The 25,404-nt window shown below is 46.2% G+C and overlaps 1 protein-coding gene across 1 annotated transcript in view; it reads left to right on the top strand.

Moving 5' to 3' along the window:
- Positions 1 to 14,298, top strand: part of CUBN (cubilin) — a 288,242-nt gene extending 273,944 nt beyond the window's left edge. Inside the window, 5 exon segments of the mRNA XM_038755639.1 lie at positions 1,459 to 1,606; positions 2,603 to 2,784; positions 6,452 to 6,617; positions 11,575 to 11,810; positions 13,862 to 14,298. Of these exon segments, the coding sequence (XP_038611567.1) occupies positions 1,459 to 1,606; positions 2,603 to 2,784; positions 6,452 to 6,617; positions 11,575 to 11,810; positions 13,862 to 13,972 (843 nt within the window). The 3' untranslated portion in view covers positions 13,973 to 14,298.
- The last annotated feature ends 11,106 nt before the right edge of the window (positions 14,299 to 25,404 follow it).

Below are 25,404 nucleotides of genomic sequence, written 5' to 3'. Positions count from 1 at the left end.
CAGAGAGTGAAGGAGGGGGAATAAAGCGGAGATTCGGAGTGAGGTGAGGAAGGAGTGGAGATTTCTCCCTTCCCGCTAAAGCGGTATTCGCTCTCTGCTGCAGGTGGGAGATTAGAACTGATCATTCGCTGGGAACCTTCCATTCATTCAGTCATTCATTCAATCGTATTTATTGAGTGCTTACTGTGTACAAAGCATTGGACTAAGCGCTTGGGAAGTACAAGTTGGCAACATATAGAGATGGTCCCTACCCAACAGTGGGCTCACAGTCTAGAAGGGGGAGAAAGAGAACAAAACAAAGCATATTAACAAAATAAAATAAATATGTACAAATAAATCTTGAGCTGGCCAGACCCTCCAACCTCTCCTTACCCATTTCCCCTTTGAAAGTGGGATTCCAGGGGGATTTGAAGTGGGAGGGAGTTCTGGGATGGGGAAAAGGGGCTGAGCAAGGAGAGGTGAGAGCCAGGGACAGTGACAAGACTAACTTCCATCCATCAATTGATCGATGGCACTCACTGAGCACTGGCTGTGGTGAGAGCACTGTGCTAAGCGACTTGGGAGAGTTACACTATGTCAGAGGAGTGGGTTGTTACGTGGGGAGTTGGAATTGAAGAGAGCAGTTGTGAACAGAGAGAACTGGCGGTGAGCCTTAATGGGCAGGAATTTCCACTTGCTGTGGGGAGAAATGGGTCGCCATTGCCGGCTTTGGAGAATGACATTTTAGAAAGACGATTCAGGCAGTAATAATAATAATAATAATGGCATTTACTAAGCGCTTACTATGTGCAAAGCACTGTTCTACGCACTGGGTAAAGTAGTTTAGGCTGGAGTTGGGAGAGTGTGGACTGGGAAACCAATGACGAGGCTAATACAGTGGTTAAGAACTTGAACGAGGTGGGTGGCTGTTGGAGTGCAGGGGAAATGTGTAGGACAAACCAGTGGTTTTAGTGACAAATTGTGTGCGAGAGGTCAGAGACAAGGGAGAGATGCCAACAATACCAAAATTGTGAGCTTCTGGGCCAGAGAGGATGGTGATGTTATCATCCACCACGGGAGGGTTGGGAGAAAGGGTTTGATTGGGAGGAAATATGAGATTTAGGGATCAGGATATCCATGTGGAGATGGCCTGGGGCTAGAGAAATGGCGGCTTGTTAATATCCAGCGCTTAGAACAGTGCTTTGCACATAGTAAGTGCTTAATAAATACCATTATTGTTATTATCTGTGCAAATAAAACTCTCTCGGCATCATCTCCAGGCCTCTCTCGGTGTCACTAGGCTCCTTCCTCCACTGTAGTTGGAGCGTTCTTTGCCCTAGACTTGGTGGAACAGTAGAGCCCTGTTTCCTGGCTTAGGAAAAGGGCATAGATTCCCCAGGATGGCAGATTCCCATGGGAAGGCCAGCAAACTTGGATTCCCCTTGAGCTCAAGTAGGGATCGCATCTTTCTCGTTTCAGAGTCACCGAAGCCTCGGGCACCGGTTCTGTGGCCAAGACGCCGCCGCCATCCATGAGTTCTACTCCTCCGGGCGTACGGCGGTGGTGATTTTCCGGTCCGAGGTCTTTGACAGTGACAATGGAGTTAGTTTTACCTATCAGCTTGCTGGTGAGTGGTTTCTCTTTCCCAAACCTGCTCTAATCCTCAGCACTGAGTTGGTTTGGCATCCGGAGTCCAAGCTGAATGGGCTCTTTGGAGATACAGTCTGAACAAATGAGTAAGTCCAGCCCTCTGAAAAAGGAAACACAATAATAATAATAATAACGATGATGACATTCATTTGTTTGCTATGAGCTAAGTACTGGGGTAGATATAAAGTTGTGGGACTGGACTCAGGAACTGGGCTTATAATAATAGTAATGATGGCATTTGTTAAGCCCTTACTATTTGCGCAGCACTGTTCTAAGCGCTGGGGGGGATACAAGGTGATGAGGTTGTCCCACGTGGGGCTCACAAGTCTTCATCCCCATTTTACAGATGAGGGAACTGAGGCCCAGAGAAGTGAAGCGACTTCCGCAAAGTCGCACAGCTGACAAGTGGCGGAGCCGGGATTGGAACCCATCTGACTCCCAATCCCGGGCTCCTTTCCCTGAGCCGCGTGCCCGGGCCTGGGGGAAATGGCGGCTCTCCCATTGATGAGAAGCAGCGTGGCTCAACGGAAAGAGCCCGGGCTTGGGAGTCCGAGGTCATGGGTTTAAATCCCAGCTCCACCGCTTGTCAGCTGTGTGACTTTGCTCAAGTCACTTCACTTCTCTGGGCCTCAGTTACCTCCTCTGGAAAATGGGGATGAAGCCTGGGAGCCCTACATGGGACAATCTGATCACCTTGTATCCTCCCCAGCGCTTAGAACAGTGCTTTGCACATAGAAAGCGCTTAATAAATGCCTTCATTATTATTATTATTATTATTCTTATTATTATTATTATGATGTCCCCTAGTTGGTTTCCAGATCCCCAGCCTCCCCGACGGAGTCTAGTCCAGAGGGCCTTCCGGTCACCTCGGAGCAGCCAGGAGATGGTTCCCCCGTCTCTCCGCACTCTGGCCTTCCTGTGAATAGGGGGGATGCGGCCTTTGACCCTGACAAATGTTCTTTTCCCAATACAGACTGTAACCGCGAATACAGCCAAGGATTCGGCTCCCTGCGGAGCCCTGGGTGGCCCGCCGCTTACAGTAACAACCTGGACTGCATCACCATCCTCCGGACCGCCCCAAACAAGACCATCGCTCTCTTCTTCCACTCGTTCGGGGTGGAGCCCACCACAGGGTGCCAACACGACTTCCTAGAGGTAAGGGGGCTAGCGGGCATCTGGGCACTGTGGCCCGTCTGCCCCCTTACAGCAGAAAAAGAGTTGAGGCTGGAGGCCTACAGCCAGCAGGTTGGGGTTCAAAATAATAATAATCATAATAATAATGGCATTTATTAAGTGTTTACTATGTGCCAAGCACTGTTCTAAGCACTGAGGAGGTTTCAAGGTGATCATGTTGTCCCACGGCGGGCTCACAGACTTAATCCCCATTTTACAGAAAATCAGAAGGAAAGATAGCTCAGTTGGGGGGAAAGCTGAAAGACCTATGCTGCCCCCCAAAAGAGTCCAAATTGGGAAACACCTTGCTCGCCACAAACCACATATTCACTACTCTACTGATTTTGTTAACGATGTGCATCTTGCTTTATTTCTATTTATTCTGACGACTTGACACCTGTCCACGTGTTTTGTTGTGTTGTCTGTCTCCCCCTTCCAGACTGTGAGCCCGTTGTTGGGTCGGGACTGTCTCTATGTGTTGCTGACTTGTACTTCCCAAGCGCTTAGTAAAGTGCTCTGCACACAGTAAGCGCTCAATAAATATGATTGAATGAATGAATGAATGGTATTTACTGAGCGCTTACTGTATGCAGAGCCCTATACTCTGGGCTTTTTTTATAAATAATAATAATAATAATGATGGCATTTATTAAGCGCTTACTATGTGCAAAGCACTGATCTAAGCGCTGGGGAAGTTACAAAGTGATCAGGTTGTCCCACGGGGGCTCACCATCTTAATCCCCATTTTACAGATGAGGTAACTGAGGCACAGAGAAGTGAAGTGACTTGCCCAAAGCCACACAGCTGACACTTGGCGGAGCCGTAAATTTGAACCCATGACCACTGACTCCAAAGCCCGGGCTCTTTCCACTGAGCCATGCTGCTTCTTATGAAGCACTGTTACAAGGTGATGAGATTGTCCCATTGGGGGCTTCCAGTCTTCATCCCCATTTTCCAGATGAGGGAACTGAGGCCCCGAGAAGTGAAGTGACATGCCCAATGTCACCCAGCTGACAAGCGGCGAAGCCGGCATTTGAACCCATGACCTCGGACTCCAAAGCCCGGGCTCTGTCCACTGAGCCACCCTGCTTCTCTTGGGGCTTGGGAGAGAACAATACAATATCGTTGGCAGACATGATGTCTGCCCACAAGGAACTTAAAAGTCTAGAGACGAGTTTACGGTCTACTTTACGTTCTGATTCTCTCTGGGAATAACCAGATAATTTTTTCCGGCCAAATGCAGAAAGTAGGTGGGGGACACGGTCGAAGCCCGTGGCCTTAGAGGAGGGACGCAGCATTCATTCATTCATTCAATCGTATTTATTGAGCGCTTACTGTGTGCAGTAAGCGCTTGGGAAGTCCAAGTTGGCAACATCGAGAGACGGTCCCTACCCAACAGCGGGCTCACGGTCTAGAAGGGGGAGACAGACAACAAAACGACACATATTAACCAAATAAAAGAAATAGAATAAATATGTACAAATAAAGTAGAGTAATAAATCCGTACAAACATATATGCATATATCCAGGTGCTGTGGGGAGGGGAAGGAGGTAAGGTGGGGGGGATGGAGAGGGGAGGAAAGAGGGGGCTCAGTGCACTGAGCTTCTCTAATAAACCAGTTAATCGCGGAGATTAGGGACCGTGCCCAACGTGGGGCTCACAGTCCAACTTGGAGGGAGAACAGGGGTTGAACTCCCATTTTTCCAGCCATGGGGAACGGAGCAGGGAGCAGAAGGAAGGTGACAGCAGAGGAAAACAAAATCAATCAATTGTATTTACTGAGCACTTACTGTGTGCGGAGCACTGTACTACGAACTTGGACAAGAACACTGTAACCAATTAGACGTAGCTCAGTGGAAACAGCCCGGGCTTTGGAGTCAAAAGTCATGGGTTCAAATCCCGGCTCCACCAACTATTAGCTGTGTGACTTTGGGCAAGTCACTTCACTTCTCTGGGCCTCGGTTCCCTCATCTGGAAAATGGGGATGAAGACTGTGAGCCCCCCGTGGGGCAACCTGTTCACTTTATAACCTCCCCGGTGCTTAGAACAGTGCTTTGCGTATAGTAAGCGCTTAATAAAAAATGTCATTATTACTGGAGAGAAGCAGCGTGGCTCAGTGGAAAGAGCCCGGGCTTTGGAGTCAGAAGTCGTGGGTTCAAATCCCAGCTCCGCCAACTGTCAGCTGGGTGACTTTGGGCAAGTCACTTCACTTCTCTGGGCCTCAGTTCCCTCATCTGTAAAATGGGGATGAAGACTGTGAGCCCCCCGTGGGGCAACCTGATCACCTTGTAACCTCCCCAGCCCTTAGAACAGTGCTTTGCACATAGTAAGCACTTAATAAAAAATGCCATTATTATTGGAGAGAAGCAGCGTGGCCCAGTGGAAAGAGCCCAGGCTTTGGAGTCAGAAGTCATGGGTTCAAATCCCTGCTCCACCAGCTGTCAGCTGTGTGACTTTGGGCAAGTCACTTCACTTCTCTGGGCCTCTGTTCCCTCATCTGGAAAATGGGGATGAAGACTGTGAGCCCCCCGTGGGACAACCTGATCGCCTTGTTACCTCCCCAGCGCTTAGAACAGTGCTTTGCACATAGTAAGCGCTTAATAAATGCCATCATCATTGTTATTATTATTACCCACAAGCAAGACTGCAAGCTCGTTGTGGGCGGGGAATGTGTCTGCATATTGCACACTCTCAAGTGCTTAGTACAGTGCTTTGCGTACAGTAAGCGCTCAATACATGACTCAATGAATGAGTTTACAATCAAGAGGATCTCAGCGTTCCTACCAGGCTAGAGTGCTTGTCCATTCAACTGCCTCATCTGGGAATGGGGCAAAGGATAGTAATAATAATAATAATGATAGCATTTATTAAGCGCTTACTATGTGCATAGCACTGTTCTAAGCGCTGGGGGATGTTAAAGGGTGATCAGGTTGTCCTACGGGGGGCTCACAGTCTTCGTCCCCATTTTAACAGATGAGGTAACTGAGGCACAGAGAATAATAATAATAATAATGATGGCATTTCTTAAGTGCTTACTTTGTGCAAAGCACTGTTCTAAGTGCTGGGGGAGGTTACAAGGTGATCTGGTTGTCCCACGGGGGGCTCACAGTCTTCATCCCCATTTTACAGATGAGGTAACTGAGGCACAGAGAATAATAATAATAATTATGATGCCATTTTTTAAGCGCTTACTATGTGCAAAGCACTGGTCTAAGCACTGGGGGAGGTTACAAGGCGATCCGGTTGTCCCACGGGGGGCTCACAGTCTTCATCCCCATTTTAACAGATGAGGTAACTGAGGCACAGAGAATAATAATAATAATGATGGCATTCATTAAGCGCTTACTATGTGCAAAGCACTTTTCTAAGCACTGGGGGAGGTTACAAGGTGATCAGGTTGTCCCACGGGGGGCTCACAGTCTTCATCCCCAAAGGATGGGGTGGAAGGCCGGGGGGACTAGATTGTGAGCCCACTGTTGGGTAGGGACCGTCTCTATATGTTGCCAACTTGTACTTCCCAAGCGCTTAGTCCAGTGCTCTGCACACAGTAAGCGCTCAATAAATACGATTGAATGAATGAATGAATGAATGAATGAATGAAAGGGGTTCTAAGGTGCTGTGGGTCAGAGACTGGATTTCCCGTTCCAGGTGAGGAACGGCAGCGACGAGAGGGCCCCGCTGCTGGGACGGTATTGTGGAACTGAGCTGCCCAGCCCCATATTCCCCCAAAACCACGTCCTCTATTTGCGCTTCAGGAGCGATGTCATCCACTCCAGCAGTGGGTACCAAATCACCTGGACTTCCTCTCCGTCCGGTAAGCTGCAGGCCAAAATGACAAGGGTGTTGGGTCCTGGCCTCCCCTCCTCGAAAGCCAGTGTCCTTACGGTGTTTCGAATATTTCTGGAATCACGTTTCCCCAGCCCCGGAACCCTGATCCCACCGGAATGACCGTGAAACTTTGAGGATTCTCCAGCCCCAATCCGGTCTTCCACCCCCATTGCCACCCTGGGTGTTGTGTAGGCAGTCTGTCAGTTATATTTAGTGAGCACTTACCATGTGCAGGGCACTGTAGCGCTTAGAACGGTGCTTTCCACATAGTAAGCGCTTAATAAATGCCATTATTATTATTATTATTATTATTATTATTACTAAGCACTTGGGAGAGTATATTACAGCAATAAACAGACACATTCCCTTACCACGAGGGTAGAAAGGTGAGGGGCTGAGGGAAAAGGCCAGACATCGGGCGGGCAGAAAGACGACGGCAGAAAGCAGAGAGCTGACTGAAATGGAACTGTAACATTTCATTCATTCATTCAATCGTATTTATTGAGCGCTTACTGTGTGCAGAGCACTGGACTAAGCGCTTGGAAGTAACAGAAAGTATAATAATAATAATGGTATAATAATAATAATGATGGCATTTATTGAGTGCTTACTATGTGCAAAGCACTGCTCTAAGCGCTGGGGAGGTTACAAGGTGATCAGGTTTGTCCCACGGGGGGCTCACAGTCTTCATCCCCATTTTACAGATGAGGTAATAATAATAATAATGGCATTTATTAAGCACTTACTATGTGCACTGTTCTAAGCACTGGGGAGGTTACACAGTGATCAGGTTGTCCCACGGGGGGCTCACGGGTAACTCATGTCTTAAGCGTTTACTATGTGCCACACACTGGGGTGGCTATGAGATAAGTGGATGGGACGCAGTCCCTGTCCCTCATAGGGCTCACAGTCTTAATCCTCATTTTACAGATGAGGGAACTGAGGCACAGAGAAGTGAAGTGAGTTGCCCAAGGTCACACAGCAGACTCAGAGTAGAGCAGGGATTAGAACCCATGACCTCCCATCTCCCAGGGCTGTGCTCTATCCACTAAGCTGTGCTGCTTAGAGTAACATCAGCTCACCCAGTAGACACCATTATTTTGATCACAACTTGAATCAAGCAATCGATCTGGGTATTTATTGAGCGCTTAATAATAATAATAATAATAATGATGGGATTTGCTAAGCGCTTACTATGTGAAAAGCACTGTTCTAAGCACTGGGGGGCACTTTAAATAATAATAATGACTGAGCACTTTAAATAATAATAATAATACTGGCATTTGTGAAGTGCTTACTATGTGCCACGCATTTATCTAAGCGCTGGGGGAGATACAAGGTGATCAGGTTGTCCCACCTGGGGCTCACAGTCTTCTTCCCCATTTCACAGGTGAGGTAACTCCAACTTGTCCTTCCCAAGTGCTTAGTACAGTGCTCTGCACACAGTAAGTGCTCAATAAATACGATTGAATGAATGAATGAATGAATGAGGCCCAGAGAAGTGAAGTGACTTGCCCAAAGTCACCCAGCTGACAGTTGGCAGAGCCGGGATTTGAACCCATGACCTCTGCCTCCAAAGCCCGGGCTCTTTCCACTGAGCCACACTGCTTCTCTAAATAGATGGATAAAAGCTAATCAGGTTGGACCCAATTCATGTCCCACGTGGGGCTCAGTAACAAGAGCCCGGGCTTTGGAGTCAGAGGTCCTGGGTTCTAATCCTGGCTCCGCCACTTACCAGCTGGGTGACTTTGGGCAAGTCACTTCACTTCTCTCTGCCTCAGTTGCCTCATCCGGAAAATGGGGATTAAGACTGGGAGCCCCACGTGGGGCAACCTGATTACCTTGTATCTCTCCCAGCGCTTAGAAAAATGCATGGCACGTAGTAAGCACTTCACAAATGCCAGTGTTATCATTATTATTATTATTATTTAAAGTGCTCAGTCACCTTGCCCCCTCCTACGTCACCTCATTACTCTCCTTCGACAACCCAGCCCGCATATTTCACTCCTCCAATTCATTCATTCATTCAGTCGTATTTATTGAGCGCTTACTGTGTGCAGATCAATCAATCAATCAATCAATCATATTTATTGAGCACTTACTGTGTGCAGAGCACTGTACTAAGCTCTTGGGAAGTACAAGTGGCTCCAATGCGAACCTTCTCACTGCATTCATTCAATCAGATTTATTGAGCGCTTACTGTGCGCAGAGCACTGTACTAAGCTCTTGGGAAGTACAATTTGGCAACGTACAGAGACGGTCCCTTCCCAACAACGGGCTCACGGTCTAGAATATCCGATCTTATCCAATGTAATCCCTTCCATCTCGCCACTGACCTCTCATCCACACCCTACCTCAGGCCCGGAATGCCCTCCCTCCTCATATCCGAAGGACAATTTCTCTCTCCCCCTTTAAAGCCTTATTGAAGACACATCTGCTCCAAGAGGCCTTTCCTAAGCCCTCCTTTCCTCTTCTCGCTCTTCCTTCTGCGTCGCCTGACTTGCTCCCTATCTTCACCCCACCCTCCCAGCCCCACAGCACTTATATCCATATCTGTAATTTATTTATTTCCATTAATTTCTGTCGTCGTCTCCCCCCTCCCCCCGGCCACAAGGCCGTTGTGGGCAGGGAATGTGTCTGTTGTTATATTAGCTTATATAATATTATATATTAGCACTTAGTGCAGCGCTTTGCACACAATGAGCGCTCAATAAATATGACAGAATGAATGAACGATTCAATGAATGAATAATTGATTCTAGATTGTATAATGATAATAATAATAATAGCATTTATTAAGCACTTACTATGTGCAAAGCACTGTTCTAAGCGCTGGGGAGGTTACAAGGTGATCAGGTTGTCCCACGGGGGGCTCACGGTCTTAATCCCCATTTTCCAGATGAGGCAACTGAGGCAGAGAAAAGTGAAGTGACTTGCCCGAAGTCACGGGGGGCTCACAGTCTTAATCCCCATTTCACAGATGAGGTAACTGAGGCCCAGAGAAGTGAAGTGGCTTGCCCAAAGTCACACAGCTGGCAATTGGCGGAGTCGGGATTTGAATCCATGACCTCTGACTCCAAAGCCCGGGCTCTTTCCACTGAGCCACGCTGCTTCTCTGTATACTCTTAAACTGTAGTTGTCTAAACTGTAATCTTGTTGTGGGCAGGGAATGCGTCATTCATTCTCTCATTCAGTCATATTTATTGAGCGCTTACTGTGTGCAGAGCACTGAGCCACACTGCTTCTCTGTATACTTCGCTGCTTCTCTGTATACTCTTATACTGTAGTCGTCTAAACTGTAAGCTTGTTGTGGGCAGGGAATGCATCATTCATTCACTCATCCAGTCGTATTTATTGAGCGCTTACTGTGTGCAGAGCACTGTACAAAGTTGGCATCATATTGTACACTCATTCATTCATTTGCATTTATTGAGCACTTACTGTGTGCAGAGCACTGTACGGGCTCACAGTCTAGAAGGGGGAGACAGACAACAAGACGAAACACATCAACAAAATAAAATAAATAGAATAAATATGTACAAATAAAATAAATAAATAAATAGAGTAATAAATCCGTACAATCTGTACAGGTGCTGTGGGGAGGGGAAGGAGGTAAGGCGGTAATCAATAATTACAATTGACTGGCTGACTACCCAGATGTTCAAGTCCTGAGGTAAAGCAAAAAAGAATATCTCAGCACCCGAGTTGACTTCCTTCTTGACTGCAAGCCCGTTGTTGGGTAGGGACTGTCCCTATATGTTGCCAACTTGTACTTCAAGTGCTTAGTACAGTGCTCTGCGCACAGTAAGCTCTCAATAAATATGACTGAATGAATGAATGAATGACTTCTGGGTAAATACGGCCTGTAGAGCTAGGATAATCAGGAAAAGCTCACTAAAGACTTATGCCACTTCAGACATTTCCCCAATAATAATAATAATAAGCTGGTATTTGTTATGTGCTTAGTTTCATTCAGTCATATTTATTGAGCGCTTACTTTGCGCAGAGCACTGTACTAAACTTCTCAGCAAGATCATTCAGCTTCTCCTGCAATTCCTCCTTTGACTTTGTTGCTCGTGGATGAGGTCAAGGAACAGGAAATGGCTTCTGCGTTACGAGATGGAGTCACTCTCGCTCAGCACAGTTATTATTTAGAAAACCTGGGGTCACCTTGGCTAGGTGCCTGGTTGCGAGGGAATTAGCGCTTTTCAGGTGCCTATATTTCGATTGGTTCTGGGAAATTCTAGACTCTAGGCTCTAAATTCCAGTCTTTAGAAGGTAAGCTTGTTGTGGACAGGGACTGTGTCTGGTTTTTTTTGTTATATTGTACTCTCCCAAGCGGTCTGCAAACGGCATTCGATAGATACGATTGAATGAATGAAGGATAGTTCTAGCCCGATCTTTCTCAAGAGACTTATTTCATCTCGTTCTTACTAAGATGGCAGCAGTGTGGCTCAGTGGAAAAAGCCCGGGCTTTGGAGTCAGAAGTCCTGGGTTCAAATCCCGGCTCCGCCAATTGCCAGCTGTGTGACTTTGGGCAAGTCACTTCTCTGTGCCTCAGTGACCTCATCTGTAAAATGGGGATTAAGACTGTGAGCACCACGTGGGACAATCTGATCACCTTGTAACCTCCCCAGTGCTTAGAACAGTGCTTTGCACATAGTAAGCACTTAATAAATGCTATTATTATTATTATTATTATTATTAGTAGTAGTAGTAGTAGTAGTAGTAGTAGTAGTAGTAGTAGTAGTAGTAGTAGTACTAAGAGCTTGGGAAGTACAAGTTGGCAACATATAGAGACGGTCCCTACCCCACATTGGGCTCACAGTCTAGAAGATTGTGCCAGGCACTGTACTAAGCGCTGAGGCACTGTACTAAGCACTGCCTGCCTGGAACCAAGAGACAGCAGTAAATCCCTTTGGTCCCGTCCTCTTTCTCTCCAGGCTGTGGTGGTCCCCTGTTCGGAGATGCTGGCTCTTTCACTAGCCCGGGCTACCCCGGCTCCTATTCGAATGGCACCCACTGCGAGTGGACCATCGCTGCCCCGGCCGGGGGCGTCGTGACCGTCCACTTTGATTTCATCCACATCGACGACACCGGGGACTGCGTCCAGAACTATCTGATCCTCTACGACGGAGCCGATGCCAACACCACATCATCTGGCCCCTTCTGCGGGATGGTGAGTGCCCGGTTGCCGGATCTTGCAGAAGGGAATATATTGTAAATGAAAAGGGGAGAACAATGGGGAGAGAATTCTCCCCTCTCCCGATCCCTGCTGGGTGGAGAGGGGAGAATCTAGCTGGCTCTTCTGGAAGCCCAGTGCTACCTGCTGCTGTCTGTTGGCATTCGAGTTTCTTCCTGCTTTTTAGTATCCGTCCCTAGCCTGGGAATCAGCAGGCCTTGGGGAGACCTGCTCTACCTAGAGTTCACCTCGCTTGGCGATGAGGGAAATTTCAGGGAAGAGATTGAATAGGAGTCAAGTGAATTGAATAGGATTCTACTGCTTGCAAACACAATGCAGACGGAAGGGTTAATAGGGTGGGGATATGAGGTTAGGCTGGGAAAGTCTTGGAGATAATAATGATGGCATTTATTAAGCGCTTACTATGTGCCAAGCACTGTTCTTAGTGCTGGGGAGGTGACAAGGTGATCAGGTTGTCCCACGGGGGGCTCACCGTCTTCATCCCCATTTTCCAGATGAGGGAACTGAGGCCCAGAGAAGTGAAGTGACTTGCCCAGAGTCACACAGCTGACAAGTGGCGGAGCGGGGATCAATCAATCGTATTTATTGAGCGCTTACTGTGTGCAGAGCACTGTACTAAGCACATGGGGATTTGAACCCATGACCTCCAACTCCAAAGCCCGGGCCCCTTCCACTGAGCCACACTGCTTCTCTTGATTTGATTGATCTGTTGTGATTTTAATAGGGCTTTTAGGAGGGGGAGAGTGACGGTCTGTTGACTAATAATAATGACTGTGGGATTTGTTAGGCGATTACTATGTGCCAGCCACTGTACTAAGCACTGGGGTGGATGAAAGCAAATCGCGTTGGACATAGCCCCTGTCCCGCATGGGGCTCCCAGTCTCAATCCCCAATTTGCAGATGAGGTGACAGGCACAAAGAAAGTCAGACTGCAGACAGGTGACCGAGCCAGGAGTAGAACACATGATCTTTACATTCATTCATTAATTCATTCAATCGTATTTATTGAGCGCTTACTGTGTGCAGAGCACTGTACTAAGCACTTGGGAAGTACAATTTGGCAACATAATTTGCCTTTTGACTCTCAAGCCCGTGTTTTATCCACTATGCTCAGTATTCCTGGAGGAGGGACATAGTACAGTGCTCTGCACACAGTAAGCGCTCAATAAATATGATTGAATGAATGAATGAACATAGTTTCAGGGCAGAGGATGAGGGCCAGGGGTCCGTGGTGAGATAGAATCACCCGGACAGAGGTGGAAGTTGAAGCAGTGTGAGGAATGAGTTCTCCCAAGGAGTGGGAGGAGAATAGAAGATGGAACCAGAACTGAAACTTGAGGGGCACGTACAGTTTGGGGTCAGGAGGAAGACGAGGGGCCTGCAAAAAGGACGGAGAATAAGCAGCCAGAGAGGTAGGGGGAAAACCAGGAGAGGACAGTGGCAGTGAAGCCAAGGTTGGATAATATTTACAGGAGAAGGGGACGGTAAACAGCGTCAAAGGCAGCTGAGAGGATTAAGAAGGAGCAGAGGCCGTCTCTTGGTGAGAAGGACATCATGGGTGACCTTTAAGGGGGTGGTTTTTGAGGAGTGAAGGGGAATGGAAGCCAAGTTGGAGAGGGTCAAAGAGAGAACTGGAAAGGAACTTGAGAAAGCAGACATAGACAACTCGCTCAAGGAGTTTGGAGAGGAATGGTAGGAAAATGGGGCGATAACTGGAGGGAGCCGTGGGGTTAAGGGAGGGATTTTCTTAGGGTACGGGAAATGTGGGCATATTTGAAAGCACTGGGGAAGAAGCCACTGAAGAGCGAACAGGTGAAGAGAGCGGTAGGGAGGGAAGAAGGAAGGGGGCAAATGCTTTGATGAGGCGTAAGGGGATGGGGATGGATGCGCAGATGGAGGGGGTGGATTTTGAGAGAAGGCTGGAGATCAATTGAGGTAAAGATGGCCACACTCCCCGACTACGGTTGCTTTGGGGAAATCTTTATCCCACCAAAAACCTAATCTATTACTTTGTTTTGTCCTTTTAGGACACCCATATAGCTCCATTCATTGCTGCGTCACATCGAGTCTTTATACTGTTCCACGCCGAATACGTCGTTTCGCCCTCAGGCTTCCGGCTGACCTGGACCAGTGGTTGACTCCGGATTTTGGCCCTGCTACAGAGACAATCAGCCTTAGAGTTGTTGTTTGAGGTGGACAGTCATCACACAAGGTAAAGGTGACGCCAGGGTCCGATTACGTCGTGGGGAACCCTCACTTTTCTTTGGGTTCACCGAAAGGAGTTACTGCTTGGAAGGCTTTTCGTTTTCACTTTGTCTCTTCATTATTTGAAATAAAAAATGGCCCTTAAAGAAGCAAATTTTAAAAGGAAGAGGGCAAGACCGGTATATAACCCTTAAAATCATGATGACTTCAAGAACATTTCATACAGGAAAAGCTGTACAGCGGAAAATAAACACAAACAACTTCATAAAACTGTGACATCCTTGCTTCTTTTTTTCCAGAATTTCCGTCCTGTGATGATTACGGGATTTTTTAATGGTATTTGAAGTGCCGGACACTGTGCTAAGCACTGGGATACAGAGACGCTGGTCAGGTTGGACCCAGTCTGTGTCCCTCACGGGGCTCACAGTCTTAATCCCCATTTTACAGATGAGATAACTGAGTCACAGGGGAAGTTGAGAGTCTCGCCCAAGATCACAGAGCAGAAAAGTGGTGAGCTAGGATTAAACCTGGGTATTTGTTAAGCCCTTACTATGTGCCAAGGACTGTCCTAAATGCTGGGGGAGATGATAAACTCAATAAAAGTCAATCAGATAAACTGCAAAATGTATTTTCATAAACATTTGGGGAAGTAGCTTGGCTTAGTGGAAAGAGTCAGAGGACGTGGGTTCGAATCCTGGCTCCGCCACTTCTCTGCTGTGTGACCTTGGGCAAGGCGCTTAACCTCTCTGTGCCTCACTTACCACATCTGTGAAATGGGGATTAAAATTGTGAGCCCCCTGTGGGACAACCTCATTGCCTTCCATCTACCCCATCACTTAGAACAGTGCTTGGCACATAAGAGAAGCAGCATAGCTCAGTGGAAAGTGGGTAGGGACCGTCTCTATATGTTGCCAACTTGTACTCCCCAAGCGCTTAGTACAGTGCTCTGCACACAGTAAGCGCTCAATAAATACGGCTGAATGAATGAATGAATGAAAGAGCCCGGGCTTTGGAGTCAGAGGTCACGGGTTCAAATCCCAGCTCCGCCAACTGTCAGCTGTGGGACTTTAGGCAAGTCACTTCACTTCTCTGGGCCTCAGTTACCTCATCTGTCAAATGGGGATTAAGACTGTGAGCCCCCCGTGGTACAACCTAATCACCTTGTGACCTCCCCAGTGCTTAGAACAGTGCTTTGCACATAGTAAGCACTTAATAAATGCCATCATTATTATTATTATTATTCTCTGGGCCTCAGTGACCTCATCTGTAAAAAGGGGATTAAAACTGTGAGCCCCCCGTGGGACAGCCTGATCACCTTGTGACCTCCCCAGTGCTTAAAACAGTGCTTTGCACATAGTAAGCACTTAACAAATACCATCATTATTGTTATTATTGTTATTATTATAGTAAGCGCTTAACAAATACCATCATTACTACTAAATACCATAATAATAATAATAGAAGGGGGAGACAGACAACAAAACAAAACAGTATATGTTGCCAACTTGTACTTCCCAAGCGCTTAGTATAGTGCTCTGCACACAGTAAGCGCTCAATAAATATGATTGAATGAATGAATATTGTTGTCTGTCTCCCCCTTCTAGACTGTGAGCCTGCTGTTGGGTAGGGACCGTGTCTATATATTGCCGATTTGTACTTCCCAAGCGCTTAGTACAGTGCTCTGCACACAGTAAGCGCTCAATAAATACGATCGAATGAATGAATGAATGAATAACCTTTGGAGAGTCAGCCTGGCTACCTCCCACGGATAATCGCTTAGTACAGTGCAAGCGCTTAGTACAGTACTAAATGCCATTATTATTATTGTTATTATTACTCTGCACACAGTAAGCGCTCAATAAATACGATCGAATGAATGAACGAATTGGTGTAAACTGCTTCCCATCAGTGCTTAGTACAGTGCTTGGCACATAGTTAAGCACTTAAGTACCATAATTATGATCTAGTCGCCTCTCCTTTTTCTTTCCTCTACAGAGTCCAACTACTGATAGTCTTGAATAACCCCAACCCTCGTCTTCCTGGCCAACACTACTTCAGAAACACACTCGTTCAACTCAGTTGTATTTACTGAGCACTTACGGTGTGTAGAGCACTGTGCTAAACGCTTCGGAGTGTACAATATAACAATAAAGAGACGTAGTCCCTGCCCACAACAAGCTTACAATCTAGAAGGGTGACAGATTTAAGTATGAATAAATAAATGAATAAATAAATAAACTGTGCAAAACAGACATAAGGCAGCAAAGTGGGGCAAAGATAAGATGGCACGAGGCTGTGGCCCTCCCCGACTCCGTCCTGGGAATAGCCAGGGCAGTGTGCTATTTGCAAACGGGTGAACATAATAATAATGATAATAATAATAATAATAATGGCATTTATTAAACGTTTACTATGTGCAAAGCACCGTTCTAAGTGCTGGACAACATGTGAGCTGGATCAGGTGGCGCTGAAAGGGGAGCGGAATATACTGCCAGTAACCATCCCCCCGTGCTGAAGCTTTAGATAGTTGACTGCCTAAAAAACACTTCCTCCCTCTACAGCGGCTTTGGAAATCGAGCCCAGAATGAAGAGGTTCCAAGAATAATAATAATGTTGGTATTTGTTAAGTGCTTACTGTGTGTCAGGCGCTATTCTAAGCGCTGGGGGATACCAGGTAATCAAGGTTGTCCCCCGTGGGGCTCACAGTCTTCATCTCCATTTTAGAGATGAGGGAACTGAGGCACAGAGGATAATAATAATAATAATGGCATTTATTAAGTGCTTACTATGTGCAAAGCACTGTTCTAAGCACTGGGGAGGTGACAAGGTGATCAGGTTGTCCCACGGGGAGGCTCAGAGTCTTAATCCCCATTTTCCAGATGAGGTAACTGAGGCCCAGAGAAGTGAAGTGACTTGCGCAAAGTCACACAGCTGACAAGCAGCGGAGCTGGGATTCGAACCCATGACCTCTGACTCCGAAGCCCGGGCTCTTTCCACTGAGCCACGCTGCTTCTCTGAAGTGAAGTGACTTGCCCAAAATCCCACAGCTGACAAGCGGCGGAGCTGGGATTCGAACCCATGACCTCTGACTCCGAAGCCCGGGCTCTTTCCACTGAGCCACACTGCTTACTTCCAAGAAGTAACGTGGCCTCGTAAATAGAGCCCAGGACTGGGAGTCAGCAGGGCCTGGCTTCTAATCCTGGCTCTGCTACCTGCTGTGTGACCTTGGGTAAGTCACTATGCCTCAGTTACCTTATCCACAAAATGGGGATGAAGACCGTGAGTCCTCTTTCCGGGGCCCGGCAAGAATAAGCGCTTAACGAATACCATAAAAAGGGAAGAATATGCCCTGGGAGGGAAATGCTCGTAGCAAACGGTCAGTATTCAGTTACTGGCTAAAATAGTAATCAGTCAAACCAACAATCGATAGTATTCATTGAATTTTTGCGCCGCAGTGCAATGAATTATTCAATTCAATGAATACTATCGATTGTTAGTAATTAGATAGTAATAATTCATTGCACTGTGGCGCAAAAAAAGCAGTGTCCATCCCCTTTAATTCCTGGGAAATGTAGTTTCTCCTTTCCTCTTTTGAAATTCCCTAGCCGAATTTCAACAGGTGCCACTCGCCGAGTTTCAACAGTTCAAAAGTACACGTTGCCAACTTGTACTTCCCAAGCGCTCAGTACAGCACACAGTAAGCGCTCAATAAATACGATTGGATGAAATGAATGAATGAACAGGAGTTCTGGAAGCTGGGAAATTGCTCTCTCCTTTAGGACTGGCTGAACCAGGGCACAGTCTAACACTTCTCCCCACTTGGGTCTGCAGTCCATGCAATGGCCTTGATCAGCTTTCTGAAACCACTCGACACACCTCAAAAAATTCCACCTCCCTTGGCATCAAAGAAAGCCAAAACCTCCTTACCCCTGGCTTCAGGACTTACTATGTGCGGGGCACTTAGTACAGTGCTTGGGAGAGAGCAATACACTAGAATTGGCAGACACAATGAACTACCAACCTGTTCCTTATTATTATTTATTCCTTCATTCATTCAACTGTATTTATTGAGCGCTTACCGTGTGCAGAGCACTGTACTAAGCGTTTGGGAAGCACAAATCGGCAACGTGTAGAGATGAGCCCCACCCGACAACGGGCTCCCAGTCTAGAAGGGGGAGACAGACGACAAAGCAAAACAAGCTGACATTCATTCATTCATTCAATCGTATTTATTGAGCACTTACTGTGTGCAGAGCACTGTGTTAAGCGCTTGGAAAGTACAAGTTGGCAACATATAGAGATGGTCCCTACCCAACAGCAGGCTCACAATCTAGAAGGAGGAGACAGACAACAAAACAAAACATAGTAACAAAATAGAATAAATAGAATAAATATGAGGCGTTAAGTCGTCAGAACAAATAGAATTAAAGCTAAATGCACATCATTAAGACTGTGAGCCCACTGTTGGGTAGGGACCATCTCTATATGTTGCCAACTTGTACTTCCCAAGCGCTTAGTACAGTGCTCGGCACACAGTAAGTGCTCAATAAATACGATTGAATGAATCATTAACAAAATAAATAGAATAGTAAATATGTACAAGTAAAATAGAGTAATAAATCTGTACAAACATATATACAGGTGCTGTGGGGAGGGGAAGGAGGTAGGGCGGGGGGGATGGGGAGGAGGCTATTAATTACTATTAATCAATTATTGATTATTATTTACATATTAATAGTCTATCTGCTAAGCACTTACTCTGTGCCAAGCACAGAGACAAGATAATCAGATCAGCCACCCCGTGCCCCCGTCCCACATGAAGTTCCAAGTCTAAGCAGAAGGGAGAACAAGTATTTAATTCCCATTTTAAAGATGAGGAAACTGAGGTCCAGAGAAGGTAAGTGATGTACCCAAGGTGCTGTGAACCCCATGTGGGATAGGGACTGTGTCTAAACTGATTAGCGTGGACGTATTTCGGCACTTAACAGGTAGCCCTTAATGAACACCATCGTAAGCCCTGAACGAGTACTATAAAAAAAGGAAAAAAAAAGGGTGACGGTAGTGGTGGAGAAAGGAATAAAACGCAGATCAATCAATCAATCAATCGTATTTCTTGAGCGCTGTGTGCAGAGCACTGTAATAAGCGCTTGGGAAGTACAAGTTGGCAACATATAGAGACGGTCCCTACCCAACAGTGGGCTCACAGTCTTAATGATGTGCATTTAGCTTTAATTCTATTTGTTCTGATGACTTGACGCCTCATATTTATTCTATTTTGTTAATATGTTTTGTTTTGTTGTCTGTCTCCCCCTTCTAGATTGTAATCCTGCTGTTGGGTAGGGACCATCTCTATATGTTGCCAACTTGTACTTCCCAAGCACTTAGTACAGGGCTCACAGTCTAGAAGGGGGAGACAGAGAACATAGCAAAACATATTAACAAAATAAAATAAATAGAATAGATATGTACAAGTAAAATAAATAGAGTAATAAATACGTACAAACAGGTGCTGTGGGGAAGGGAAGGAATTTCCTTCCCTTCAGATGTTCTGAATTCCAGGCCAAGGCTCTTTCCGCTGAGCCATACTGCTTCCCACTATGTTCAGCCAATCCTGTGCACCTGGAATAATTTGAGATTGAGTAGCTTTAATATTCATTCAATCGTATTTATTGAGCGCTTTCTGTGTGCAGAGCACTCCGGAAGTACAAGTTGGCAACATATAGAGACGGTCCCTACCCAACAACGGGCTCACAGGCTAGAAGGGGGAAACAGACAACAAAAAAACTTATAGAAATGAAATTAATATCTTGTGGGGATGATGCCAACTCTAATGGGGCATAAAATCAATCTATCAGCAGCATTTATTTAGCACCTACCTAATGTTTGGCACTGCGTGTAACGGCAAAACTTATTTCCTGCCCTCCAAGAGCGAACAATTTGGTGGGAGAGACGGACAAAAACTATTTGCAGAAAGTGAAAGCGGAAGGAAGAACGAGGTTAAGCAGGATGAAACGGCTGAACAAATAACTGACTATACAGATAAAACTAGAAACCCCACGAGTGCTAAGAATAGGATTAAAAGACTGGTGCTCAGGTCGATTCTCATATTGTGCGTTAAGTGGGGAAGGTTTTCTGGAACAGGTGGGAATTTCAGGACGTCTTTAAAGCTGGGAGTGGTGTGATTTGGCAGATTTGAAAGGGAATGGGTCAGATGCAGCGGAGGCCAGGGTATGAAAACAATGAAGACACGAATAAATAAGTGGATCAAAAGATCCCTATATTTATAGAAGCTTTGGCTGGGATTACCTCCGAAACTGCTAGATTGGTTGTCGGGATGAAACCAGGGTTCCCAAACCCGGAGCGTGATCTTTTCAAATCGTCCGGATAAAAATGACTGATTTTCAAACATTTTTTACTGACCTATTAAAAGTGGCAGACCAGGTCGAAAGAAGTGAGCAAGGAGTCGGATGAAGAAGATTTGAGAGCATGGCACAAACAGATATATAGATACGGAAATATTCATTCAATCATGTCTATTGAGCGCTTACTGTGCGCAGAGCACTGTACTAAGCGCTTGGGAAGTACAAGTTGGTAACATACAGAGACGGTCCCTACCCAACAACGGGCTCACAGTCTAGAAGGGGGAGACAGACAAGAAAACAAAACATGTAGACAGGTGTCATCAGAATAAATAGAAATAAAGCTAGATGCACGTCGTTAACAAAATAAATAGAGTAGTAAATGTGTACAAGTAAAATAAATAGAGTAATAAATCCGTACAAACATATATACAGGTGCTGTGGGGAGGGGAAGGAGGTAGGGCGGGGGGGATGGGGAAGAGGAGAGGAAAAAGGGGGCTCGGTCTGGGAAGGCCTCCTAGGCAGTGATACACAGCAATAGAAAAAGAAATAGAAGCCTTCGCCGTTGAGATTTTCTTCTGCCCAGGATATACTCTCACAATTTCAGAATTTTTGTGCCATTTTAGCACCTATGCACTGTACTTCTTGTACATTGATCATTTTTCACATGACATTATTGGAGCATTTTTCCTCCTATTTGTAAATTATGACCATCTTTCCCACTAGATAATAGGCTTTTCGTGGCGAGACAGCAGTTCTTCTTCAGCCTGTCCTTTGGTAGATTGTTTGTTCTTGGTGAATGTTTATTCATTCATTCATTCATGCAATCGTGTTTATTGAGCGCTTACTGTGTGTGGAGCACTGTACTAAGCGCTTGGGAAGTACAAGTCAGCAACATATAGAGACGTTCCCTTCCCAACAACGGGCTCACAGTCTAGAAGGGGGAGATAGACAACAAAACAAGTAGACAGGCATCAATAGCATCAAAATAGATAACTGACTGACGGATTAATTTACCTCTCTTTCCTGCAGAAATTAATGGCACAGTTCTTCAGGGTTTTGGAAAATCTTGTTGGACATACATGTTTTTCAATCTTTGGCTATTTTTCTCATTTCCTTTTTATAATAATAATAATGGCATTTATTAAGCACTTACTATGTGCGAAGCACTGTTCTAAGCGCTGACACAGTAAGCAGTCAGGGAGCTTATGCGTAGGAGACCACCGGAGCTTTTAATCCTAGAATTACTTTACCTCTGCGATATACATTGAAGTTCTTCTCCTCCAACTTGTCTAACCTTTACTCTATTTGTTGCACTGCAATTGTGAAAATGGTTGTGGTTAGTTCACAGATTTTTCTGGATTCATTCAGTCATTCATTCAATTGTATTTATTGAGTGCTTACTGTGTGCAGAGCAGTGTACTAAGCACTTGGAAAGTACAATCCAAGCACTGTATTAAGTGTTTGGGAGAGCACAGTGTAAAAGAGTCGGTAGAAACGTTACCTGCATACGATGAGCTTAAAGTCTAGAAGGGGAGACACGCATTAATATAAATAAATTATGAATATGTACAGAAGTGATGTGGGGCTGAGGGATGGGTGTTTTATTGAAGGCATGTTTCCTCCAAGAGGCCTTCCCTGACTAAGCTCGTTTCTTCTTCTCCCACTGCTTTCTGCTCCGTCCTGACTTTCTCCCTTTATTCATCATCCTTGCCCGCAGCCCCACGGCACTTGTCTATGTCCACAATCATTTATAGTGCTCTGCACACAGCAAGCGCTTCATAAATGCCATTATGATTATTATATTATAGTCTGTCTCCAGTGGCTGCCAGTCAACCTACGCATCGAGCAAAAACTCTGCAGTCTCGGCTGCTGGGCTGTCCGTCACCTCGCCCCCTCCTACCTCACCTCCCTTCTGTCCTTCCAGGAGGCCTTCCCAGACTGAGCCCCCTTTTTCCTCTCCTCCTTCCCATCCCCCCGGCCCTACCTCCTTCCCCTCCCCACAGCACCTGTATATATGTTTGCACAGATTTATTCCTCTATTTATTTTATGAATGATGTGTATATATCTATTGTTATCGAAAAGTAGGGTGCAAAATAGGTTAACCGGTGTAAATAGGCCGCAGGGTTCGAGAACCCAAGGTGGGGACGCAGACAGGAAAAATGACTCGGAGACATGAGTTCAGATAGAGCAGTAAAGAAGGAAAGTTGACTACTTGCCCGTTCACCTCCCGAGAGAGGTACGAGTGGCAAGCAGCCCCGATCCCATTCCCACTGTGTCTTTTACTGAGTTAGAGCAAAGCCGGGGCGAGCAATTGGGAATTTCAGGAATCCAATTAGGACCGACAGGATGTTATAAATTCTCATTATTCTCTGTTTTCACTATCTTGTGCAGGGTGTTGTTATCTGCCCTTTGACCTTGCAAAGATAGGTGTTACTTGTTACTGGCCTTGAAGACATTCTGTTGTTGAGCCTTGCATAAAATATAAAAAAAGGAGTTGTTCTCTCAGCCTGCACAAAATGGAGGGTTACTGTCGGTATGCACAAAATGAAGTCAGTCATGTCAAGTCCGCTAGTGGACAACATATATAATTCTATTTATCTTTATGATGGTATCGACACCTGTCTACTTGTTCTGTTTTGTTGTCTGTCTCGCCTCTCTTGAATGCAAGCCCGTTGTTGGGTAGGGGAGCAGGGTGGCTCAGTGGCAAGAGCCTGGGCTTTGGAGTCGTGGGTTCAAATCCTAGCTCCTCCAACTGTCAGCTGTGTGACTTTGGGCAAGTCACTTCACTTCTCTGTGCCTCTGTTCCCTCATCTGCAAAGTGGAGATGAAGACTGTGAGCCCCCCGCGGGGCAACCTGATCACCTTGTTACCTCCCCAGCACTTAGAACGGTGCTTTGCACATAGTAAGTGCCTAATCAATGCCATTATTATTAATAGTAGTAGAACAGTGCTTGGCACATAGTAAGCACTTAGCAAATACTATAATAATAATAATTATTATTATATTATGCATCTTCATTCATTCATTCATTCAATCGTATTTATTGAGTGCTTACTGTGTGCAGAGCACTGTACTAAGCACTTGGGAAGTACAAGTTGGCAACATATACAGACGGTCCCTACCCAACAGTGGGCTCACAGTCTAGAAGGGGGAGACAGAGAAGAAAACAAAACATATTAACAAAATAAAATAAATAGAATAAACATGTACAAATAAAATACATAAATAAATAGAGTAATAAATACGTACAAACATAGATACATATATACAGGTGCTGAGGGGAGGGGAAGGAGGTAAGGCGAGGGGATGGGGAGGGGGAGGAGGGGGAGAGGAAGGAGGGGGCTCAATCAATCTATCAATCAATCGTATTTATTGAGCGCTTACTGTGTGCAGAGGACTGTACTAAGCGCTTGGGAAGTACAAGTTGGCAACATATAGAGACAGCCCCTACCCAACAGTGGGATCACAGTCTAAAAGGGGGAGACAGAGAACAAAACCAAACATACCAACAAAATAAAATAAATAGAATAGATATGTACAAGTAAAATAAATAAATAGAGTAATAAATATGTACAAACATATATACATATATATAGGTGCTGTGGGGAAGGGAAGGAGGTAAGATGGGGGGATGGAGAGGGGGACGAGGGGGAGAGGAAGGAAGGGGCTCAGTCTGGGGAGGCTCCTGGAGGAGGTGAGCTCTCAGTAGGGCCTTGAAGGGAGGAAGAGAGCTAGCTTGGTGGATGGGCAGAGGGAGGGCATTCCAGGCCCGGGGGATGACGTGGGCCGGGGGTCGATGGCGGGACAGGCGAGAATGAGGCACGGTGAGGAGATTAGCGGCAGAGGAGCGGAGGGTGTGGGCTGTGCTGGAGAAGGAGAGAAGGGAGGTGAGGTAGGAGGGGGCGAGGGGATGGACAGCCTTGAATCCCAGGGTGAGGAGTTTCTGCCGGATGCGCAGATTGATTGGTAGCCACTGGAGATTTTTGAGGAGGGGAGTAACATGCCCAGAGCATTTCTGGACAAAGACAATCTGGGCAGCAGCATGAAGTATGGATTGAAGTGGAGAGAGACATGAGGATGGGAGATCAGAGAGAAGGCTGATACAGTAGTCCAGAGGGGATAGGATGAGAGCTTGAACGAGCAGGGTAGCGGTATGGATGGAGAGGAAAGGGCGGATCTTGGCAATGTTGCGGAGCTGAGACCGGCAGGTTTTGGTGACGGCTTGGATGTGAGGGGCGAATGAGAGAGCGGAGTCGAGGATGACACCAAGGTTGCGGGCTTGTGAGACAGGAAGGATGGTAGTGCCGTCAACAGAGATGGGAAAGTCAGGGAGAGGGCAGGGGTTGGGAGCCTCTTCTGACTCTCCCTCCTGTGGTCGAGACTGGTAGAGTACTGGAAACTCTCCAGGTGTGATCCTGAGAGGGAAAATAAGCAGAAGCAGCGTGGCTCAGTGGAAGGAGCCCGGGCTTTGGAGTCAGAGGTCCTGGGTTCGAATCCCCACTCCATCGCTTGTCAGCTGTGTGACTTTGGGCAAGTCACTTCACTTTTCTGGGCCTCAGTTACCTCATCTGGAAAATGGGGATGAAGACTGTAAGCCCCATGTGGGACAACCTGATTACCCTGTATCTACCCCAGCGCTTAGAACAGTGCTTGGCACATAGTAAGGGCTTAACAAATACCAACATTGTTATTATTATTATTTTCTTTGGGCCTCAGTTCCCTCCTCTGTAAAATGGGGATGAAGACTGTGAGCCCCCCGTGGGACAACCCGATCACCTTGTAACCTCCCCCGCGCTTAGAAAAGTGCTTTGCACTGTTGTCTACCAGCAAACTTGGCATGACTGACTCCATCTTGTGCATATCAACAGCAACACTTTATTTTGTGCAGACCGAAAGCACTCCAATGTTTGTAAAGTAACATTAACCAAAGTGACCCCTCTCTGTCTGGAATGTCCCCATCCAGTGTTGACCATTATCTCCTGATAACATCATGTAAACAGG

This window comes from Tachyglossus aculeatus, chromosome 13 (genome assembly GCF_015852505.1).
Source record: "Tachyglossus aculeatus isolate mTacAcu1 chromosome 13, mTacAcu1.pri, whole genome shotgun sequence".
Taxonomy (NCBI): Eukaryota; Metazoa; Chordata; class Mammalia; order Monotremata; family Tachyglossidae; genus Tachyglossus; species Tachyglossus aculeatus.
This window is presented reverse-complemented; position numbering and strand designations above follow the sequence as displayed.